At 42.6% G+C, this 15,274-nt stretch overlaps 1 protein-coding gene across 1 annotated transcript; it reads left to right on the plus strand.

Annotated features, from left to right (window-relative positions):
- Positions 1-1,152: 1,152 nt before the first annotated feature.
- Positions 1,153-9,368, plus strand: LOC126185075 (cuticle protein 67-like). Its single transcript, XM_049928126.1, has 2 exons — positions 1,153-1,181; positions 9,021-9,368. The coding sequence occupies exons 1-2, from the start codon at positions 1,170-1,172 to the stop codon at positions 9,366-9,368; spliced, it is 360 nt and encodes a 119-aa protein (XP_049784083.1). The 5' UTR covers positions 1,153-1,169.
- Positions 9,369-15,274: the final 5,906 nt, after the last annotated feature.

The following is a 15,274-nucleotide window of genomic DNA, read 5'->3' on the forward strand; positions in this document are numbered from 1 at the left end:
AGGTAAATACATTGTTTGTTCTCCATCAAAATGTTTCATTTGCTAACTGGGCCTGTCAGTAGTTAGTGACTTCAGTAGTTAGAATCTTTTATTTAGCTGGCAGTAGTGGCGTTCGCTGTATTGCATCAGTTTGAGTAACGAAGATTGTTGTGAGGCAAGTGATTCATGAAAGGTACACCATTCTTTTGTGGGGATTATTGAAAGTCAGATTGCGTTGCGCTAAAAATATTGTGTGTCAGTTTACTGTTGATCACAATAAGTAAAGAGAGAAATGTCTGAGTGTGTTCAATTTTGCTCAGCTGTTTGAAAATCAAATATCGTAAGAGGTTTAACGGCACTGTCATTCTTAATTTTTCTAAGGGGAAGTTTCATAGTTTATAAAAAAATCCACTGACAAAAATAATGAAGCTGGGGAAATAATAATATCACTGGAGTAAACTTAAACGCTCAAGGACTATCACTGGAGTAGCCCTAAACGCTCAACAACTATAGGTCCTTGAAAACAGCAACCTGTTGCCAAATGAGTAGCGTAGCACTTGGTGACCAGCAAGTTCATATCGAACCGAATTTACTGCGCCACCTGTACCAATGCTAGTCAAATGGTTCGAATGGCTCTGAGCACTATGAAACTTAACATCTGAGGTCATCAGTCCCCTAGAACTTAGAACTACTTAAATCTAACTAACCTAAGGACGTCACACACATCCATGCCCGAGGCAGGATTCGAACCTGCGACCGTAGCGGTAGCGCGGTTCCAGACTGTAGCGTCTAGAACCCCTCGGCCACAACGGCCGGCACCAATGGTGTCATAAAGAGAGGAAACAATGGATTGCTTATGTAATGCGTGAGCTGCTGGTCCGCAGATAATCTCGCCAAGGGCAGTGGTGTTGCTATGCGTGCACACACACACACACACACACACACACACAAACACACACACACACACACACACACACACACACAGACGGGTCAGTTTCTGGCCGTTACGCTACGGTGGCCAGTGAGCAGTAAGCAGTAAGCAGGTCGCCCCCGATCGGGTTGTCGCCGTGTGTCCTCGAGTCGCCAGGCGCGCCCTCTCCCTGTCTGTCCCGCACCACTATATAAACGCCGCCTGCGCCCCGACAAGGCACAGTCAACTGCCCACCACGCCGACGACTACCATCAACGCCATGGCCTTCAAGGTATGCTGCCACCGCACCTACAGTGGACGTAGTGTAGTGTTCTCACGGCACTAAGTGCTGGAAATGTCTGGACTGCCTACAGAGTCTTACAGAATACTTGCAGTTAGCGTGGTCTGTGTTAAAATAGCATAAGATGCAGTGGGGGGTCTTGCTATGCTGCTTTCTTGCCGAAAGCTTCCAATTCAATGCCACACCGACATCTGCTGTTGGTTATAAAACTAGGCTCACTACTGGATTGGAAAATTGTAGGCAGTAGGGCGCAATACTGTGTTCAGGATGGAAATTCGTGTTCTGATATAAAAGTAATATGTGGTGTTCCCTACGGACGTGTGGGGTTTAGGACCATTATTAATGGTATTACTAATCTGTGACTTAGCGGATAGCATCAATTACATTCTCAGACTTCAGTTACAGTGCGAGACTTCTGGCAAATAATGCCGTTGACTACAACGAGGCTTAATCCAATGGAAAATTGTAGCTATAGCAGGTAAATTCTTAAAAATTACTATGTTGATGGAAAGGCAGGTAACTAACTGTGAGTGAACAGAAACGAAAAGCTGATACTTTACGAGTCGTAGAAAGCGTGGTTGGGTTGGATAACCTGATAAATGACTCAAAGTTAATAATGTCAGTCTGTAAGGAACAGTGTGTGGACATATGAAATGGATCGACTGCTAAGAACAATAGCAGGTGACGTAAAACAAATTGTTCAAATGGCTCTGAGCTCTATGGGACTTAACACGTGAGGTCATCAGTCCCCTAGAACTTAGAACTACTTAAACACATAACTAACCTAAGGACGTCACACACATCCATGCCAGAGGCAGGATTCGAACTTGCGACCGTAGCGGTCGCGCGGTTCTGGACTGAAGCGCATAGAACCGCTCGGCCACAGCGGCCGGCGGTCACGTAAATGGCGTCTTAGACATACAAGTGAAAGACTTGGCAGTTGCAATTTGTCTACGATATAAATAATTCATAGCACACACGTGTGGCCTGTCGCGCAGTATTGTTCAAGTGTAATGGATTCGTATCTGGTGAGCCTAACGGAAGAGTTCAAAAGCGTGTAAATTACGCTACCGTGATGGGCCACAGACTCATTTGACTGGAGAGATACTTTGGCACAAATGCTGAAAAATGTCGCGTAACACGCCCTAGACTAAAAACCATGTACTGCGTATTACAAGATCAACCTTAGATAGTACCGCCTATCGTATTTCTGATTGGGAACTATAAATATTTTTTCACTGCCCTACGTATTAATACCGTAAAAATCGAAACGATAGGACTAGGCTAGTAATATTTTGGGCGTATGTGTTCGAGCACTCATGCTCCCCACACTTCATCAGCGAATTGAAGGGGAAGGAGGTTAGTGTGTTGCACAATAAGAAGTTTCCCCTGATACAAACTAGATAGCGGTGCGTAAAGTATAGATGCTTACGTAAAAGACAAGCTGTAGAGAATTTAGTGTCGGGAGGTTCGCAAGTAAAATGCTATGTGGTGCCTCAGATGTCCCGTGCATCGTTTGCCAAAGACGAAAACACTGGTGTGCCTCAGAACAGCAAACTTTCTGCAACCAGATGAAAAGTATCAGAAAACGTAGTTTGCTCATACAAAGGACTAGGGCCTAATCGCTGGAAATGACGCCTCTCGTTTGTTGTAAAACGATGTTGTGGAAAAAGTTATGTCGCCTTCCACTTTCGGCAGTCGTGCTCGAAGCGAAGCAGCATAAATTACTTATCTAATTCTTGATTGTGACATCATTCAACACTTCTAGACTTGCATAGGCCATTAGCCATGTAAAAGCCAGAAGATGGGTGAAACACGCTGTGTATCTACAGAAAAGTCTATTGCGAGTTAAACCGTTTCAGTGCGAACCCACTCAAGTTGGAAGCGAACCATCTACCAGTCACTACGTAAACGCCTGGCTGTTTGAGCCGTCTAACCACAGAGTAGGTAGAAATAACGTACTGAACCGGTTCTGTCTACGTGATCTAGCAGTACCTGAATTTGAAGCTGTTTATGTTACGTGCAGAGTTACGCAATCAGCAGTTTGTCACAGCTTCCTAACCCATGTACATTTATTCAAAAGAGGATCGTAGTTCATGGTTGCTTGAATATTGGAACGCAAACTACGTTCATTGTTCTTCCGTTATCTGTTTAAAATTCGTGAAGCTAATTTTAAATGATAAACACTGTCCGTCGCATAGAACATTTTTGCTATTCCACTGCCTACTTCTGGGCCTAATGTTGACAAATTATCTTAACGTTCTACTAGAAATTGTAATTGGACCACGGTCAGGTTGAATTATTTTGTAGAGAAAATCATAATTCTGAGTTTTAGCAGCAATCAGCACGAATAGAAAGCAACGAAAGCTCAGATTTTACATTTCGTTTCCGACATAACCCGTGGGGATAACAGACAATCTCAGCTGAAAATAAATGGTGGAAGCAAGTGATCCTAGCCTATTTAAGGAAGTATCCGCACATACTCTGAAAGTTTCGAAAAAATATCGAAAATGACATTAGACGCATGGCGAAATAGTTTTATCCCTCAGACCACGGCCGGATCTTTCCTCCATGCCTACAGATTAAGCTAGTGTTGCGTCAATGATGACCATTCTATTGACGGCAGGTTAAGCACCAATCTCAGTTCCAAACAAGATTGTTACAAAATTGTTCTGGAGTGAGTAAAACCGCCAGTAACAATCTGCATCTTGTAGAAATAGTCCAGGCATTGTAGAGCACAAGTTATAATAACAACGAACACGAAAACTACACAGCACCACCTTTTTCCTCCGGTTGAAATCTTACAGTATGGTAGAAAATTTTCATTCTCTATCCAACTGAGAGACACAAAAACAAAAAATCGAATCTTCAACGTCAACAAGTGTTTGACTATGTACGTTATTTGAGCCCAAGTCATTAATATACAATAAAGTGGCCAGTGTCATTGTAGAATTCAAAGCTCACTTCGTCACAAATTTTTCGTATTTCACAGTGCGAGATGGGGCAGTGGTTAAGACATTCAGAAAAAATCGGTGTTAGGCACTCACAGGCTATCCACATTGAAGTTAAACGCAGTTTTCGTGAACCACTGAGAGAGAAAGCTACAAAGAATGACATTTCGTCGTCGCATAACGTGCTATACAAAATTTTTAACACTTTATTTTCTTTTGGCACAAACAGCATCGGTCTACTGTGGCCAACATCAAAACCATAAAATGAAAGCACCAAAAGATGATTAGCGACAGGTAAATGAGCAGCGAAAAGCATTACATGTCGCTATTAACTTTCGCTTGCTTTCACCTTATGGTTTTGATGATGGCCAGAATAGAGGAAAGAGTCATTTGACAGGGTACGTAATTTTGGAAGAATCGCAGAAAGACAGAACTTAGGACAGACTTAACACCATCTATGAATATTTATGTAAGTTGGCGTATGGGATAATAGTCAACCTTTAATAATCAGATCAATATTGGTCCCCAAATATTTGTCATACGAGTGGTAAGGCTGTTGAAGCAGCTGTTACCTATAATTGTCATTTGCTGTATGTTAAGTATGATTCACAATGCTCCAGTGCTCCTCAAAATTTGCAAAGTGATCACCAGCCCGCTGAATATACACTTTAGTTCAGTGTTGCTGGGATAGGGAGCAGACGATGCCAGAAGTCGTACTGGAAAAGATCATTCATAATTTGCAAGTGTTACGTAAGATATCAAATTGTAACTCCACAGAACGAAGTCCTATGTGTTGAAAGCTAGTTAGCTCGAAGACCAAGAAGTGGGCCTAGGTATGTCTGTTCGCTGACTGCAATAGGGCGGATTGAAATATCCAGAAAAGTCTTCCACGAATTCAGTACGTTAGTGATATGACATCCAAGTTATTAGGAAATATGGCACGTGACAAACGTTTGTAGTTCTCGCCTAGAAGGCTCTTTGACTTTGCGTGAGATCTTAACGAATGATCACAATGCAAGTCAGGGTGTTAATCGAGATTCTATGATGGTATGAAGCTTGAAATATTGTCTGGTTAGTTGCTCAAGTCCACACATGATGCTTGTAAATTGTATATACCATCTCGTGTAAAGGCTGCCACTTCTGTAAATGAGAACATCGGAGCTCGTAATCTAAATATTTCCAGTTTTCTCACATACGAGAGAAAGGGCGAAGTCAAGGAAACGACAACTTCTTTTAATAAAGCCTATCTCGTCATTAGCAGGAATCAAGTCTGTGCAAGAGGTCCACTTCAGCCTGTGCACTTGGAAACAGAGATTTCAAGTCACTAGATGCAAGTTTTAACAGAGAAGAGATGGAGATCAAGTCGAGGATCGAAGGAAGGAATCGGCATTACTTCACTTAAGTAATTTTCGCAGTCTTTAAAATTCCGTATCTCTAGGAGACTGATTCAGAAGTTACTGAAACGACAACGTCTTTTAAGTGAAACATAGAAAGTACATTTCGGCATTAGCAGGAATGAAATGTTGGGAAGTGGTCCACTCCATATGAACCTGAGCGGTGGGGTATATAAAAAAAAAATAACCATTTCGTAATCACCTGGTTCAAGAGAGAACAGTCTTAAGTCAAACATTCGATTCAGTACAAGATATAGATACTAAAAAACAGGAGATTCGATATAATCGTGAGATATATGAGACGTACATCATCTCAACTAACGCAGACAACAAAAATGAAACTGCCTTGGATAAGCATGTTATGTGCTGACAAAGGGCGCTGATTGCTGGTCTACAAAACTGCTTGAGTTTGTTTGCAAAGAAAGAAATCTATGAGTGACGCTAAGAGATAAGACAAAACGCGATAGTGATTTGTTGTATACAGAACGATTTTCATATTAAAGCAAGGAACAGAACTCAATGTGAGATGCACTCTTTGTTTTTCCGTAAGAGTCCTGTGGCCGTTATTGCAGTATCACAATGTTTGCACAAACTTGTCTTCCGACTTTTAGAAGAAGGATCCAATCCATTCGTATTGACCACTACTCTTGATACACCATTTTAGCGAAACTTTTTGTACAGGGTGACCCAAAACCCCGTTAATATTTGAAAATTGTATGTAGGTAGAGTTGTAAAAGTTAACAGACATGCTTGAAATTTCATGGCGTTTTATTGAACCCAAAAAATAAAATGAGCAGCAGTTGATGCTTCATATGATGTATAAGTAATAATTAGGATAACAATTGGTTTTTATTTATAAAAATGCTCAGTATGTAGGTCACCATTCACCATCAACACCTTTAGTCGAGAGACAATGTTATCAGCAGCGCTGTACAATATACCAGCAGGTACGGTGAGACATTGCCATCCTACGTTGTCTTTTTGGCAACCCTGATGAGGTCGGATGATCGCGGTAGACTTGCAATTTCAGTTAAGCCCACAATCAATAATTATACTGATTGTGGTCTGGGAGGGCAAGAGCGACGAAGTGATGCCTCGGCATGCGATCCTCACCAAACGATGTGCGCAAGTGATCTTTCACACATGCGCCAATATGGGGTGAAGCGTAATCCTGTTCAAAAGACGTACCTTCCAGCAGGTGTTTAGTAGCCGGGGTAGAGATGATCTGATTCCCTCTCTCATGAACAGTTCGTTTTATTCACGATTCTCATTCTGCGTCACCGACGTGTTGCTGTCGAGCTCCAGTTGTTGGCTAGTTTTTGCACTCGTTTTTGGTTTCATAAAAACACCATGTTATTTCTGGCACTAGTGTCAATATTTAGCTCCATATCTACATTATTCCGTGAATTAGCGCATTTTAAAACGTTAATGTCATTTTGGGACACACTGTGTATCACTTAGAGCAGCCAAAGCCTTCATTATCTGCAAATAGTTTCGACAGTTAACACCATATGACAGACTTCATTAGTTTAAATTATTGTATATCACATATCCATTATTGCAAAATATGTTACGAGGACTATTCGTCCTATCGGTCGCGAGATGGAAACCACTGCGAAAATCAAAAATGTTTTATTTACAACAGTTAGCTACACCTTCCAGCTACTGTCGATATAGTCGCCGCTCCAGCTTCGTAGCGTTGTTCCAACTACCCAGTATCCTCGCCGTAAAAAGCTGTCGTCTGTGTTTTCCGACAATTCTCTACGCTGCTTTGCAGCTCGTCTGTGCCAAAATGTTGTCTTCATAGCCAGCGGTTCATGTGAGCAGAGACCGAACATCAGAGTGAGCCACGTCCGGACTCAGTGGTGGACGATGAAAGACTTCCCGTCAGAAAAGCTCCAGGAGCATCTGCTTTGCCCCTGCAGTGAGCTGTCGAGAATTGTCATGAAGAAGGAAATGCGTGACAGTTACGTTATGAGGGTTGCATGAAGCAGGAGAAATCACACGGCAGGCACCGATGTCTCGTGGGAGACAACTTTCTAGGCATATTTCCATGCTCACTGTTCTCTCAGAATTGAAAAGAGCGGCATGACACGATGGACGGGCATTCTAGAGACACTGATCAGCACAACTGTGCAAAGCTTCATCGGACTTTCACGGTGTTCTCCATTTCGCGCCCGATCGGACCTTACGTTTCAAATAGCCCTCGTACATACAGGATGTCCCGGGAGGAATGCTCAATACTGAGAGATATGACAGGAACCATCATTTGGAGCAAGAAAGTCTAGTAAACATGGCCTCTAAACTGCGTACCGTAAGAGGTATGAGCACTTCTTCAAAAGCAATACTGTGAAACAAATATCTTCGTAATGTCTCTTGCAGCGGTCTCTCCGCGATATTTTCAGAAATTTTATAAATTATACAACTCGGTACATATCTCGAAATATCTCTTCTTACCTTACCAATTATCAATGCAAAGTAGTTTCAAGCCCAATTATTCCTTGGAGCGTCCATTTACTCCATGGAATAGCTTCTCTGCCATCTATGTTTTCTCTTATAAAAAGAATGAAGGAATGCTTGCCGATTAGTCGTGGAAGAAGGAGGATGTATATGTATGTATTGTTGAGCTAGTCGCCATCTTGAGGAGATTCTGTATGAGAAGGAATTTAATACATGAACTAAACTAAAGTAAGTGTGTTCGCGTATTGTTTAACTGATTATTATTGACAGTGTCTGCTTACTACGCTGTGTTGCACGGGATCAGTGGGGAACGTCTGATTTACACTGGACGAACCTGCCGTATGCTCAAGATATCCAGTTACTTCAAATAAATAGGCTAACACGGTCTTACCAGCAGATCTTCGGTCTCCCCCATGTGATCACCGAAAGTTAATAATTATTACAAATGTTTTCAGGAGATCGACTGACAATTTTCGTCGCACCGAGACTTCGAATTTGCTTCACTGTCTTATGGAATTTAAGTTAAGCTCAATTTAATCAGGATAGAACAGTATTGAACTGTGTGAATGTGATAAGCCTGCTTTGTGAATGATAATTCCCTTAATATACGCATGTTTTTTACTATCCTGATCAGTGAAGCTAAATCAGGCCGGTGTGAGAGAGGTTTTTAAATTTTAGATCCCACAACAAAAATATTAAATCTTCTATTGCATGCCCTTTCTTTCCCATATATTGGGAGTAGGTGGTGTGGAAAAAACAGTTGTATAGTAAATACGGGCTCTAAAGCGAGTACTTTAAAAACTATGAGCACTTGTTCAGTAGAAAGGATGTATATCACTGTAGCGAAGAAGAACAAGTGTTCATAGCTGTTAATGTATGCACTTTGGTTGCCTATCTTATTTTCCGGGCCAGTAATATTTTGCCCACCCAGTAATTAATGCTGCAGGAGCAAGTGGACCAGATGTATAGCACAGTACCAATCAGTCCTCAGACACAACTGTAACTGTCACCGCTGCACTTTACAGCTGTTCGTCCTCGCCGTCGTGCTGGCCGTGGCCCGCGCCGGCTACCTGTCCGCCCCCGCCGCCGTCTCCTACGCCGCCCCCGCTGTCTCCTACGCCGCCCCCGCAGTGGCCTACGCCGCCCCCGCTGCATACGCGCCTGCTGCCCTCACGTCGCAGAGCTCCAACATCCTGAGGAGCTTCGGCAACCTGGGACAGGTGTCCACCTACACCAAGACCATCGACACCCCCTACTCCAGCGTCACCAAGTCTGACGTCCGCGTCAGCAACGACGCCATCGCGCACGTCGCCGCCCCCGTCGCCTACGCCGCCGCCCCCGCCTACCACGCCCCCGCCTACTACCACGGTTAAGCTGGGAGGCACATGTACCCTCACGCCTGTCATGAAAATATTTATTATGGATTCACGTCATTATAAATAAAAACCTGAAAAAAATTCGTTGTTTTGTTTGGCTGGTTGTGAAAACATACAGCCTTTCCAAGCCTGCGATTCAGAACATAGAATTCCTTCTCACATACCTGCAGTTCTGAGGTGGTTTCCTGTTGTTGTTGTGGTCTTCAGTCCTGAGACTGGTTTGATGCAGCTCTCCATGCTACTCTATCCTATGCAAGCTTCTTCATCTCCTAGTACCTACTGCAGCCTACACCCTTCTGAAACTGCTTAGTGTATTCATCTCTTGGTCTCCCTCTACGATTTTTACCCTCCACGCTGCCCTCCAATACTAAATTGGTGATCCCTCGATGTCTCAGAACTTGTCCTACCAACCGATCCCTTCTTCTTGTCAAGTTGTGCCATAAGCTCCTCTTCTCCCCAATTCTATTCAATGCCTCCTCATTAGTTATGTAATCTACCCATCTAATCTTCAGCATTCTTCTGTAGCACCACATTTCGAAACTTTCTATTCTCTTCTTGTCTAAGCTATTTATCGTCCACGTTTCACTTCCATACATGGCTACACTCCTTACAAATACTTTCAGAAACGACTTCCTGACATTTAAATCTATACTTGATGTTAACAAATTTTTCTTCTTCAGAAACGCTTTCCTTGCCATTGCCAGTCTACATTTTATATCCTCTCTACTTCGACCATCATCAGTTACTTTGCTCCCCAAATAGCAAAACTCCTTTACTACTTTAAGTGTTCATTTCTTAATCTAATTCCCTCAGCATCACCCGACTTAATTCGACTACATTCCATTATCTTCGTTTTGCTTTTGTTGATGTGGTTTCCTATATGTCCATAATACCTCACTGATTTCTAAGATGGTATTCTCCGGTCAGAAACATATGTAACTTAACATTCGTTGTAACAATGCTCACATTGTTTTCGCACAGAAATGTTAACAAGTGTTATGCAGAATGATTCACCTGCCCTTACCTATGGGACCGAGCGAGGTGGCGCATTGGCTAGCACACTGGACTAGCATTCGGGAGGACGACGGTACAATCCCGCGTCCGACCATCCTGATTTAGGTTTTCCGTGATTTCCCTAAATCGCTCCAGGAAAATGCCGGGATGCTTCCTTTGAAAGGGCACGGCCGACTTCCTTCCTCTTCCTTCCCTAATCCGATGAGACCGATGACTTCGTTGTCTGGTCTCCTTCCCCAAAAACTACCCAACAACAACCTTACCTATGGGTTTTGTGCGAGCTGCAAAGCCATCAAATACAACACACATGATTTTAATATTCTCTCGCTCGCTACGTGCAAACTATGTCCTACAGAATGGAAATGAGAGTTGGCGTCATTGGCCTGGAGGCTCCTTACGGGGCAGGTCCGGCCGCCTTAGTGCAGGTCTTATTACATTCGACGCTACATTGAGCGACCTGCGCGCCGTACGGGGATGAAATGATGATTAAGACAACACAACATCTAGTCCCTGAGCGGAGAAAATCCCCGACCCAGTCAGGAATCGAACCCGGCCCCGTAGGACGGCAATCCGTCACGCTGACCACTCAGCTATCGGGGCGGACGTCCTACAGAATAAATGAACAGGACCTATTGGTAGGAAATTTAATATATCTAAATTTTGAACCAGGATGATTTTTCTCTAGATGTCTTAGTTTTGTAATTATTCAAGAAAAACGTGCAAAAGAGACCTTCCAATGCCTTCTTCTTGAATAATTCTAAAAGCGTGGCCTTCTTAGAAAATCGTCCTGTTGATTTTTTTCTGTAGAACTAAATAGTTTGCGCGTAGCGAGTGAGAGAATATTAATAACTCACATACAGTTTTTGAAGGTGTTGTAGCTTTCATGAAACCCCTAGCTGAATCACACTATAAACACTTATACTACAATACATTTAGTCGTACGTTAGCATAAGTGGTAGGTGAATAGTCTGGTCTGTTCATACTGTACGAGGTGCGACAATAAAGTAATGAGATTGATTTTCTTTGCAAGATGTGGCAACCCTGCAGGCTTTTGTAGGCACAATATCTTTGACCTTGGTCTATAAGCTGCTTCTAGTCCAAGTGGCACATCGATACATTTGCTCAGTCGTGAGCTGTGCTGTAATAAGTTAACTGAGGACGCGACGTTCTTGTATAAGCGATTCCTTGTCCTATACCATTCGCGTCTATCTAATACATGGATTGCTAAATATTTAAATTGAACTAAGTAATGTTACGAATTTTACACTTTTTCCTTAGTACTAGTGGATTGTATGCGACTTATCATTCCCTCCAAACTCTCGCTCAATTCCTGGATGTAATACCAGTAATTACTTAATTTTTCACTCATTAGTATTGATAGACATGGGCGGTTCAGTGACTGTCAATCAAAACAGAGCATTTAGATTTTAACTCTGCTTTTATTCATGTTTGAAATAACTTGCATGCCGTAATTTCTCAACACATCTATTCCGCAAGTCAGTGATAGTGCTTTACTGTAGCACTTTTAGTATTACAATAGCGAGAGCTAATAAGCATATTCTTAGGTCTGTCTTCAAGTAACGCTGACCATAAACATATAAACACTCTTTCTCTATTCCAAGTTAAAGGAAAAGCTAACGCTGATGACTTATCAAAGAATCAGCTATGTAAAAGTTTCCGACAAAATATCGATTGGTAGTAATTTTTAGTAGAAATTATGTAAAAAAAATATTTAAATCAGTTGCCTGGGCAGACGGGTAGATACCACTACAGACAGAAAAAATTATGTGCCTCTGTACATGCCTTAATCGTATCTTATTCGCATGATCCCTACTCGAGATATACGAGGATAAGTCAATTATTATCCGCAAAGCAGTTATAAAATTTTATTGTAATCAAATAGGAAACTTACAAGAACATCATTTTTCGACATAGTCCCCTTGCGTTTCAACGCACTTGGTCCATCGTTGTACACGCTTCCTGATGCCCTCATAAAAGAAGTTTCTCGGTTGAGCTCGGGACTATATGGAGGGTGATCCGGTACTTCAAATTTGAGTTACTGGAGAGTTTCAGCAGTGTGGGCAGCAGTATGCGGACGGGCATTGTCGTGCAACAACACAACACCCTTTGACAGCAATCCTCGGCGTCTGCTTCGAATTGCAAGCTTTAGATTTGCAGTAAGCATCTCAGTAACGTAAACTGTTTATTATTGTGCTCCTCTCCCCATAATGTTCCAGTACTAGACCGTATGCGTCCCAAATAACGGTAAGCATCAGTTTTCCTGCGGACGGTTGGGTCGTGAACTTTTTCTTGCACGGTGAATTTGAATGTTTCCATTCAATACTCTGCCGTTTACTCTCCGGCTCGTAATGATGTTCCATGTTTCGTCACCATCAATGATCCTGTCTAAGAAATTGTTCCCTTCGTTACCATAGCGATCCAAATGTTTTTTGCAGATGTCCAAGCGCGTTTGTTTATGCAACTGAGTGAGTTGTTTTGGACCCAGCTTGCACAAACTTTATGAAACGCAACTCTGTTGTGGATGATTTCATAGGCAGAACCGTGACTAATTTGCAGACGATGTGCCACTTCGTCAATAGTTAATCATCTACCCAAGAGAATCATTTCACGCGAACGCTCAATGGTTTCTTCATTTGTGGCGGTAAACGGTCGTCCGGCTCCTTCATCGTGCGTAACACTTGTGCGACCATTTCGGAATTTTTCAATCCATTCGTAGACACTCCGGTGTGGCAAAACACTTTTCCCGTACTGTACTGGAAGTCTTCGATGAATTTCGGCCCCTGACACGCCTTCCGACCAGAAAAAACGGATCATTGGACGTTGTTCATCTGTGGTGCAAATGGACAGCGGAGCAGCCATGATTAACAGCACGGCAGCGATAACGAAACTAACCTAGCATCTTGAAAATTGCAAAGATATAACAATAAATAAACAAATCATGCGTCATCAACCTGAAACGACAGTGCTACCAAAAGAAACAAAAATATAACTAAATTGAGGATAATAATGGACTTACCCTCGTACATTGATGCGTCACCACCGCCCGCCACGAGACTGAGATGGTCGCGTTGCAGAACGACAAGGAAAGTGTAGCAGAGACGAATAAGGAATCATTGTAGGCACGATACAAGTCGCAAATGGGAAAATCCGTTGACGTAAGAGACCTTAAAGAAGGGCATAGTGTTGTGACCCAACGCGAGTTCTCTAAATCTATCCGTCAGGGTTTCGGGAGAACTGCCCCGTCTTCCTTCCAAGAATTCGCACTCATGTGCGCGAGCATTTCTGTTACAGTTGACAAGTACTGAACCGTCCCATTTCATTGCCAACAAATTCGCCTCGGAATGCGTTCCAGGTATATTGTTATTTCTACTTGATAAGAACTCTAAACAATATCTGCATAGTTGGGTTCAGAGATTTTAAAAGTAGTACTTCTCTGACAGATGAAGTTGACTGTATTTTATTTCTGAATAGCCTTCTTTTTCCGCGTTAACATTTGCGCTTTTTGCTTGACGTTCGGAGGTTTAATACGACAGGCCACGGTGATGAACACCAATGACCTAAAATGAATTAGCAGATACGCCTTGTCATTGTTAGGGCACAGTTCGGAAGAAAATTCCCCAGAAAATACAAAAAGAGAAATAAGACATACATGTGTTAATGTAAAGATATCTTACAGCCTTTAACGTCACCTACTCGCTCTAAATGTTTGCGTCTCATATTATATATTCTTCCGAGGCATGTAACCTGTGAGGCTGCCTTTGAAGTCGGTACATGTGATTCGATTTATATATACGGATCGAAAGGAAAATGAGTGTGTCCTGCCACCAACAACAGCAAATGTTTTCCCGCGTTTGGTTTGCTGCCCACTGTAGCAGCCGGTACGGAATGAGTGCGTTAGAGTAATCAAGGGAAAGTAAGTAAGTGTGAACGTAAAGCACTGCCAGTGGTCGCTCCAGTTTAATACGCTTAGCACCTGGCCTCGTTTCTCGACAGTAGAGCGTTCGTATCCTGCGTAGAGCACGAATAAGAAATTCTTGTACTGATAGCGAAAACATTGCAGCCAACACGAGTAGTGATACCAGTTAAATGATGATTTTTAAGGCTGAGAACTTGCTTACTGACAATACAAAGGAAATTTCTTCGCTCTGTTGAGATACAGACAGCAGAGTAGAATTAGACTGTGTGTTATAACACTCCAAGACAAAATGTTGGTGTTACTTCGGCCATCATACGTTGAGACGTGTTTTGTCATCATTTTTATCCATATGACATCCAGTACTCGATAATGGTCTTCTATTCGGCGTTTTTGTGTGTTACTGACTTCAGCTACGTCTGTGTAGGCATCCTGGTGGTGTTGCGGGCATGCAGTGAGGAAAGAATGTTAAATGGAAGAGAGACGAATGGGCGCTCATTACAGCTAAGATACAGCCCCCCCCCCCCCCTCGCTCTTTACCTAGTTGGATAGTGCCTGTCTATCTCTAGGTTAAGCAAGTTAAGTGCTTTGCACTATTCCTGCGTTTCCTAATATGTATTTTAAGTGGGCGTATCGTGTGTGTTGGTCCTGTTTTGTTATGAGCATTTTATGTTAGTTAATAATCGTTACTGTGGTGGTTTTACTGCCGTAGCAGGTCGGGCCATCTTGTGGTGCCACTTCTGTGTATCTGGTTCCCGAGGTTCGAGACCAGTCTGTTCTCTGACTGCTGTGATTTCTCATAGAAAGATTGAGCGGTCTGTCTTATTCTTTCCTTTATTGGCTGCACTCCAGTGATGGTATGCAACTCTCTAGTGGGAAAATCACGCGGGAGTTTCATTATCATCCTAAGTACTCTACCCTGGAGGCCCTGTAATCTCCGGATGTGGCAGTCTGC

The sequence above is a fragment of the Schistocerca cancellata genome, chromosome 1 (assembly GCF_023864275.1).
Source record: "Schistocerca cancellata isolate TAMUIC-IGC-003103 chromosome 1, iqSchCanc2.1, whole genome shotgun sequence".
In the NCBI taxonomy this organism is placed as follows: domain Eukaryota; kingdom Metazoa; phylum Arthropoda; class Insecta; order Orthoptera; family Acrididae; genus Schistocerca; species Schistocerca cancellata.